This window comes from Lotus japonicus, chromosome 2 (assembly GCF_012489685.1).
Source record: "Lotus japonicus ecotype B-129 chromosome 2, LjGifu_v1.2".
NCBI classification, from domain to species: domain Eukaryota; kingdom Viridiplantae; phylum Streptophyta; class Magnoliopsida; order Fabales; family Fabaceae; genus Lotus; species Lotus japonicus.
The window spans coordinates 33,270,378-33,279,895 of NC_080042.1; the positions used below are offsets into that span (position 1 = coordinate 33,270,378).

General features: G+C 41.1%; 1 protein-coding gene across 1 annotated transcript; it reads left to right on the top strand.

Annotated features, from left to right (window-relative positions):
* The first annotated feature begins 266 nt into the window (after window positions 1–266).
* Window positions 267–2,017, top strand: LOC130736356 (uncharacterized). Its single transcript, XM_057588192.1, has 2 exons — window positions 267–854; window positions 1,007–2,017. Exons 1-2 carry the CDS (start codon window positions 267–269, stop codon window positions 2,015–2,017), a joined length of 1,599 nt encoding a protein of 532 aa, XP_057444175.1.
* Window positions 2,018–9,518: the final 7,501 nt, after the last annotated feature.

Here is a 9,518-nt window from a genome sequence, read left to right on the forward strand (position 1 = left end):
AGGTTGCTTCTTTGCCCAACTGCTATAAAACCTCCTTCAACGGGCAAATTGTCTCTATTCAACCGCTTGTACTTTTTATTTTTGCAAGTTTTAACTTCTTTCATTCTCAATTTCTCATCAAATTTCTGTGTTCAAAGTGTTGTTTCACTCAAATCATCATGTCTGAAGCATTAGGGAAGCACGATTTTGTCAAGGCCATGGTTGAAAGAACTCCACTTGGTGTGAAATGCATGGGCCTCAAGAGTGGTTCATCAGATTCAAAGTAGATGTTTGTGAAGAAGAAGACCAAGACCCCGGCAAGAAAGGTGTATCAGTCTCAGGCTCGTGATAATACTCCCTCAAATGCTCCTATTATTGAGGATGTCACAGATGAAGAAGAGCTTTCTGCTGAAACCTTTCCCATTGGTTCCAATCAAGATGTTGTGCCCGATGTTAGGGCTTCTGTACCTGAAGATATCCCTGATCAAGAAACTTCTGGGAAGGAATCCACTGCTCGTGAAGATTCAAGTGTACCCACTCATTCTCATGGTTCTTCTTCTCCTTCGAAAAAGGATGAACCAGTGCATGTGTCCATTGATGATTCTCAGTCCAAGGAATCAAGTCAGGCTCCTGTTTCTGTTCAGAACATCTCTGATGATGACTCTGATGATGTTCCTTTAACTGCTTCTCTGCCTGATAGTGTTGCTGCCAGGATTAAGAGAAAACGATGGGTTCCTGATGTTGAAGAATCTCCTGCTCCAAAGAAGAAGACCAAGTCCACTCCAACAACTTCCAAGTCTAAGCAAAAAGATGTGAAGGGAAAAAGTAAGCAACAGGAAGTTAAATCCAAGAGTGTCAAGAAGAAGAAGGTTCCAGTAAGCAACAGGAATCTGGGTCAGATGTTGAGGGGGATGTCGAGGACATCTTGCCTTCTGAGAAGAAGAAGTATGCAGGCAAACGCATTCCTCAGAGTGTCCTTGTTGTTCCTATTGATAATGTGTCCTTTCATGCCGAAGGTAATGTCTAGAAGTGGAAGTATGTGTGTCAACGCAGAGCTGCCAAGGAAAGGGAAGTTGGCTCTGATGTACTTGAGTGCAAGGAAGTGGTTGCACTTATTGAAAAGGCTGGACTGATGAAGACCATTCTCAAGGTGGGAAGGTGTTATGAAAAATTGGTGAGGGAATTTCTGGTGAATCTGTCTGTGGAAGTGGGACTTCCTGAAAGTATTGAGTTTAGAAAGGTGTTTGTAAGGGCAAAATGTGTTGAATTCTCCCCTGCTGTGATCAACAAAGCACTTGGTAGAAGTGTTTTTGAGTTTGTTGATGAGGAGTTGTCCTTGGATGTGATTGCCAAGGAGATTACTGCTGGCCAAGTCAAGAAGTGGCCCATCAAGAAGTTGTTGTCTACAGGAACACTGAGTGTGAAGTATTCCATCCTTAAACGGATTGGGGCTGTGAATTGGGTTCTTACCCAACATACTTCTGGAGTTTCTGTTGCTCTTGCCAGATTGATCTACAAAATTGGCACTTCTACTGATTTTGATTTTGGAGCTTTTGTGTTTGAACAGACCTTGAAGCATGCTGACACTTGTGCTGTGAAGCTACCCATCTCTTTTCCGTCTCTTCTTACAGAGATCATTCTTCAACAGCATCCTCAGATCATCAGGGCTGATGAGGTTGCTTTGCCTAAGGGTGTTCCCATTATCCTGGATCAACGATTGTTTATGGAGCCACATGTCCTAGACATTGCTATGTCATTTAGCAGGACTTCTGCCCCTGCTCGTGTGAGTGAATCTAGGACTAAGGCCATTATTGCTGAATTAATGGTTGCTTCTAAGGCTCTACAGGAGACTATCAGGATCAGCACTACAAGGAAGCTAAAGGTTGATGCTTTGCTTCTCAAGCTTCAAGAGGAAGAAGGTCACGTGGGTGAGCCAAGTGGTGCTGTTACTGCTCCTCAGGATGATAGCACTGAAGAAGAGGGAGAATCTGAAGAGAGTATAGAAGAAACTGAAGGAGACTCCAGTTTTGAAAATTAGTTTGTGTTTCTCGTTCTTTTCTTTTGGCTGTAGTTTGTGCACCCTTTGCCAAATTTGTGTTAAAAAGGGGGAGTAGATATGTGTAGCTGTGAAAACTCTGTGTTTTGTTTCTTGGTAGCTTTGGTCTGTAATAATTTGAAGACATGTTCAAGACAGAGGCATGTAATTGACTGGTTGTTTAGCTAATGTATGTCTCTTGATTCATTTGGTGATTAGCTTTTGTTCAAGCTGCTTCTAGTTGGTTAGTTGCTTCAAGTTGCTTCTGCTGCTGTGTTATGTGTTTCAACTATGTTTTATGAAGAGTGTTAGTTGTTGGTAGGATGCATCATTTAAGGGGGATTTGTGCTACTAAGGGGGAGCTTTGGTTCTCTTTATTTACTCTCGTTGTTCAGTAAGTTGTTTTCGACAAAATTTGACAAAGGGGGAGATTGTTGTTACTTTGTTGTCTTGCATTTTGTAAAAAACAATCGGATATTGAAGCAGATGTCGTGGCATCTGATTCTGTGTTGCTAGGGCATCCGTCCTCTGTTTGGAACGTTACTTGTGGGCCCTTGTAGATTTTATGAAGATATATTTTTGTAGTTACTTGAGGAACAAGTAGATGTACTAGAAGGGTTTGATTTGTGGGTTGTTATTTGTTGAAACAATCTTTGATAAAAGATTGTGTTTCTATCTTCACGTTTGAATTTTGCAACAATATCTTGGAGATTCAATTTTGATTTGTTGCTGCAATCTGTTACTTCAGCCCAAGCAAACCCTATTGCCTATGCCACCGCTGCTGAAGTCTATAAAAGGACAAAGACCTAAAGCTTGAAGACCACCGAAGCTAATAGAGAGATTAAGTGTTTTAGGATTGTTATTGTTCTTTGTTCTTTGTTACTTGTGATCATACCTTGCTCACTGATTCTATAAAGCAAGGTTATGATCTGTGTTGTTTGCATCTGCAAACTCTGATTGTTGATTGTTAGTTACCAGTCACTGAGGCAGTGATTGAGAGAAAGTGAGAGGGGCTCTCATACTTAGGTTGAGATACTAAGTAGAAATACACTGGGTAGATTAGGAAGTGAACTATGAACTGTGGTGTTCATGAATGTCTGTAATTCCTGAATCTTGAGATAGTGGATTTCCTTTCTTTGGGTGAAAACCCTCCAGACGTAGGTGAAGTTTGTCACTGAACTGGGTTAACAATTCTTGTGTCTTGTTTACTTGTGTTTTTATTTACTGCTGTTACTGTTAGTCGATTGTTGAACCTGTCATCCCAGCATCGTGTAGGACATCTGGTGCAAGGGAACCTAAATTTCACTTAGCTACAACATGCATTTTTAACTCTAGTTTGTCTATGTGCTGAAGTTTGTGTGCCTAAGAGCTAGAGATATTTATCCATCATTATGCAGTAGGCCATTTTCGCCATCTTTGGTTTGTCATTGTGCTGTTTGTGCGCTGGGATTTATATGTTCATCATTATGCTGCAGAAACTTTCTCCAACTAATTTTAAAGGTCCCTCGATTGTTCCTCAGGGATAGGAAATGTCAATTATGGTAGCGGGTGTAATAGTATAGCAACAGGGTGATGTAGACTACCTTGTTCTTACTCTGTTGCAGAAGCTTCTTGATCTTATTTTGTCTTGTTTCTTTTCTTTTATCCTGCTCTTTGTTTTTCTGTTCCTGTACCTCAACTGGGAGAACATGTTCCCAGTACCTCTTTCTTTTATTAATAAATGATCATTTTGTTGTAAAAAAAAATGTTTTAGATTTAGTACCATTTCCTTGTTTTGTCAATTTACTGACATATTGATGAATGCTTTGATTTAAGCTTGAATATGCTTTTAAATTGGGGATTCATTGCTACTAATTGGTTTCTTATTGTGTTTGTGTTAGAAACATGGATATGCCTGAAAATAGGAAATGGATGGATAATAGATTGGATTGTGATAAGCATGTGATTGAAGAATTCCTATAAATTTATTAGCGAGGGAATTAGTGACGGAATTGAAATAAAAATGTCAGGTAGTTAGCGATGGACACATCCGTCACAAACAACGACAAATTTCTATTTTCCATCTTAAACAGCGACGGATAGTTATGTTCCGCCGTAAATAGCGACGGACTGTCCCGTCGCAATTAGCGACGGGTTCATGGGATAATCCAGCAAACGGTTTAGCGACGAAAATATATAAATTAGCGACGGAAAACTTCCGTCGCTATCAACGACGAATTTTAGCGACGGATTTTGTCCCTCGCTAATTTGCTTTTTTTTAGTAGTGTTTATCAACATTGCTGCTTGAAGGAGAGAAAACTTATTTGACTGACGACATGTCTTCATACAATAATTGTGACAGCCAATATGATATCCACACACCAGAGTTTTTAAACACAATACACTCTTTCGGTTTGTCTAATCAATAATTAAGGTTAAAAATTGGTGGTTCAATAATGCTTCTAAGAAACATAGACAATCAGCTAAAATGTGTAATGATACACGTTTGATTATTACTCGAATGAGGACATATGTTTGGAAGCAAATGTTATATCTAGAGCAAATGCCAAACAAAGAGTGTCTGTACCAAGATTAACATTAACTTCATCAGATAGTAGAATTCCTTTTAAATTTCAAAGTACACAATTTCCTAAAGCATTCTCTTTTTCCATGACAATAAACAAAAGTTAAGGACAATCATTAAAAAAAGTGGGGTTATATTTTCCAAATAAGTGTTTTCACATGACCAATTATATGTAGCATTCTCCAGAGCCACGCACCGTAAAGATTAAAAATCTCTATTTGCGATAGGGATGACAACAATATTCATAGAACTTCAAATGTAGTTTACATATAAGTCTTTCACAATTTTATCTGAAGAAGATCTTTTTACAGGAAATGTGCAATGATACACTCTCAGCTTTATTCTCAATGTAATTAATTCAATTGCAAAAAACTTTCAGTGGCTATTTTTAGCAAATATATGTTACCCCCTCCGTTCCTTTTTAAGTGTCATTCTAGCAAAAAGCTCTCCAACCAAGATAGTGGGTTATTGGAGGTTTTTTTCCCATTCTACCCTCTCATATCCTAATCATGAAGTTATGAAGTTTTCCAACTAAAATAGTGGATAATTAATTTTTTGTTCCACTCTCTCTCATATCATTAAAACATGTACTCCCTCCCATTCTTTTAATCAAAACTTAAGACCTCCCTCCAATTCTAGTGGTAATTCTAATGTTTGTTACTCCTTTTTATAGAATTTTAACTCATCTACTTTGACAGAATTTAATGTTAGCATCTTTTCCTATGTAAACTTTGAAAACTTTTTTGGGTACTCTAATTGGAATTTATGTAGTGGGAATTTATGTAGTGGAAATTGATGTAGTGGGAATGTAATTTCCACTTACTAATAAGGGTATAATTGACAAAATGAGGCTTAAAATATCAAAGTGACAGTTAAATAGGAACAAAATTTTGTTGCTAGAATGACACTTAAAAAGGAACAAAGGGAGTACTTTAACTCCATGCAATAAATTATTCAATAGATATAAAAATACCATCAATTGAGCATTTAGGGAAAAATATACAAAAGATAAAAATAAAATGGCAACTAAAAAAAAAACTATAAGTATAGAAAAAATTACAAATTTTTTATTTCAGATATCTAAAATTAATTTAGTTCGTTTAATCCATAAAATATCTCTAAAAAACAAACAAGTTAAAAGAAACACACAAAAATGAATATCCCTCGTGCATCGCACGGGTAAAAGTACTAGTAATTTATATTGTTGTAGAGTAAAAGATTAGTGGTGTGTTTTTTCTTTTGTTTGAGTGAAACAATATTTAATGTGCCCTATGAAATTCCATAACATATAATATTTAAGTGGACTGGGCGAGACCCCAGAGGCCCTCGCCCAGGGATGCTCGCCTAAAGGCGATGCACAAGCCAAAGGTCTGGGCCTCCTCCGAGAGGCCCAACCGGCCCACTAAGGACGGTTAGATACGCCAGGCCCAACCCCAAGCCTATAAATAGGGGCGGTTACCAATTGCAAGGGACTTTTAGCTAATTTCATGAATAGCAAACTCGAGATTCAGTTACACTCTCTCTCTAAGCAGTTACAGTCTCTCTCTCTATATATTCTCTCATTGCAATCCTCTCACTCTAGGTACTATATACCTTCTTTCTATTTTCTTGGCGGAACTTTTGGCGTCGTCTGTGGGGATCGGTAGATTTCGATTCCCAGACTACGTGGATTGCTGTTTTTAGTTGAGAAAAGTTCGAAATTCTGTGCAATTTCCTCTGATTTTCGTGATTTTGGTTGAATTTCTGGTTCGCGGTTGAAATCCGATGGAGACTCGCCATCGTCGACGTAGCGAAACATTGGAGCAGCGGCGCGATTCACCACCGCGTCGCGTGAGGGGAAGGTCGTGTCGTGAGGAGGTTCGTCGCGAACAACCTGAGCAACCTGCCTCTCCTCCGCCTCCGCCGCCTCCTCTTCCTCCCTCTCCGACACCTCCATTACCTACTACACCGTCCTCACCTTCGCAGCAAGGATCTCCAGCACACTCACCGGAGGCCTCGGGAGGCGGATCGCCATTACCTCAAGCTCCTATCACTCAAAGAGACTGGAGGCGTTTGATCCGCAACGTTGACAACATACGACAGCGGAGTGACTACTTGCAGGACCAATTGGACTACTATCACCTTGAGCAACAGGACGAGGGAGAACGGGAGGCGGAGGCTGTAGTGGAGTTTGAGCCATTCTCGGCGACGGTATGGGATGTAGCAATTCCCGATAACATGAAGAATCTTGTTCTGGAGATGTACAACAGAAAGACGGATCCGAAGGATCATCTGCTCTACTTCAACACGAAGAGGGTGATAAGTGCAGCTTCTGATGCGGTGAAGCGCATAATGTTCCCTTCAACTTTCAAAGGCACGACGATGGCTTGGTTCACGACTTTGCCTCGCGGATCTATCACGAACTTCAGCGATTTCTCGTTGAAGTTCCTTGTTCAGTTCTCTGCAAGCAAGATCAAGCAGGTCACGATTGATGATCTGTATAATGTTCGCCAGTTAGAGCGAGAAACATGGAAGTAGTATGTGAAGCGGTACAGTGCATCATCTGTCAAGATCGAGGAGTCGGAGCCGCAAGCCTGTGCGCGCCTTTAAGAATGGACTGCTGCCAGGGAGGCTGAATAGCAAGCTAAGTCGGAAGCTAGCTCGTTCGATGGCACAAGTCCGCGCTCGGGCGAACACTTATATCCTAGATGAGGAAGACAATGCGTTCAAAAGGAGGCGTGCGAAAGTGGAAAAAGATGGCTGTCAGAAGGATATATCGCCAGCAAACATGCAAGGTCAGGAGAAAGGAGAAAGTAGCAAGCGAAGGGATAAGAAAATCAAGCCATCAGAGAAGCTTGCGAAGGAACAACTCTATCCGAAGAAGGAAAACTTTGAGCGCCGACGCCCGTGGCAACAAACTGATTCTCACCAGAGAGAGAGGTCAAGCAAAGACCTGAGCGCGCATTTGACAGAACTGCTTCGGGAGGTAAAGGCAACGCACGCAGTCGAAGAAGGCGAGAGAGAAGTTAACCCGCCGATGGTGGCAATAGACAAAACCAAGTGGTGCGAGTATCATCGCTCGGCGGGCCATGACACTCGTGGCTGCTTTACGTTGAAAAGTGAGATTGAGAGGCTGATCAGGTCAGGACGCCGGAGATATTTGTGCACTTGCAGATTGACCAACAATAGGTGTCACGAGATTGAGATTTTGGAAGGCGTTCAGGATCAGCGGAGTTTCAAGGGCTAGGATCACAGCGGCGCGAGAAGACAGGGACGGTGGATCAGTGAAAGGTACGAGGGACCAAAAAGAAAACCAAGAAATCCAAAAAGCCCAAATCTGGCGAGACCATCGTTCCCCGCCAAGACCCGGTGAGTAGGAGCGCCTCGAGTCCAGAAGGCAGGGTGAGGGCACCGTCCGCTCCTGAGGAGTCCAACGCTAGTCAACCTGCGTGATGACCCAGATTTAGTAGTGTTTTTATGGTCATTTGTAGTGGTTTCTATTGGCCTACTCTGCATAAGGATAGTAGAGCTTTTGTTGAGAGTTGTGATAGGTGTCAGCGGACTGGTAACATCTCAAGGAGAAATGAGATGCCCCTAAAAAATATTTTGGAAATTGAGTTGTTTGATGTTTGGGGCATCGATTTCATGGGACCCTTCCCACTTTCTTTTGGTTGCCAATATATTATGGTGGCTGTTGACTATGTTTCTAAGTGGGTTGAAGCCGCTGCACTCTCAACAAATGACTCTAAAGTGGTGGTTTCTTTTCTAAAAAAGAACATTTTCACTAGGTTTGGTGTTCCTAGAGCGATTATAAGTGATGGGGGTACCCACTTTTGCAACAGAGCTTTCGAGTCTCTCTTGGAAAAATATGGTGTTAAGCATAAAGTGTCTACCCCCTATCACCCTCAAACTAGTGGGCAAGTTGAGATTTCTAATCGGGAGTTGAAACGTATTCTTGAAAAAGTGGTAGATTCTTCCAGAAGGGATTGGTCAAGGAAACTTGACGATGCCTTATGGGCTTATCGAACCGCTTTTAAAACTCCGATTGGTACTTCTCTTTTCCACCTAGTTTTTGGGAAAGTGTGTCACTTACCGGTGGAATTAGAACACAAGGCTTATTGGGCCATAAGGAAATTGAACTTTGATTGGAAAGTTGCTAGCGAGAAGAGACTCTTGCAATTGAATGAGCTTGATGAGTTTCGACTCCGAGCTTATGAGAGTGCTAGCATCTACAAGGAAAAGACAAAGAAGTGGCATGATAGGAAGATTTTGAATAGGGAATTTGTCTCAGGGCAATTAGTGTTGCTCTTCAATTCTAGATTGAGGCTATTCCCTGGGAAACTGAAGTCTAGATGGTCTGGACCCTTTGTGGTCAAGAGGGTGTTCCCTCATGGAGCGGTAGAGGTTGAAAACCCAGAGATCAAGAATACTTTCACTGTGAATGGGCAAAGGTTGAAAGTGTACTTAGGTGGTGAGGTACTGAAGTTAGAAACCATGTTTTTCAAACCTCCAACTTGACAAGGAGGATAGTCTACCTAAGACTATAACAATGGGCTGCTTGGGAGACAACCCAAGTCTTGTTTTATTCTGCATGTTGGTTGTTGTGTTTTTGCAGGGAATGGGAGCATGAAGTTAAAAAAAAAAGCGGTTCCGAGGCCTCTGTTATGTTTGGTAAAAGAGGTTATGCATTTTTAGCATATTTTTCCTTTGTAGAGTTTCTTTAGTTGTTCAATCATGCATCTTTGCATATAGAGTCTTTTATGTCTGGGTTGTTATTTCCCTATACTTTAATGGCATGCTTCTGAGTTTTGTTCTCTCACATGATGCTTGTTTTGAACATGTTTTTAAGAGGATACTTTGTGCTATTTTGGGGGAGCGTTTGTATGATGGGAAAGAGAGGATGAGACTTCGATCTTCTAAGTGTTGTCTTGAGGATAGAGTTGATGTGAGTCCACAAGGGTC

Coding starts and splice junctions, on each gene's coding strand:
- LOC130736356 (XM_057588192.1), top strand. CDS start 267: ATGTTTGTGAAGAAGAAGACCAAGACCCCGGCAAGAAAGGTGTATCAG. Junction 855..1,006: donor TCAAGAAGAAGAAGGTTCCA/GTAAGCAACAGG, acceptor GGTAATGTCTAG/AAGTGGAAGTATGTGTGTCA.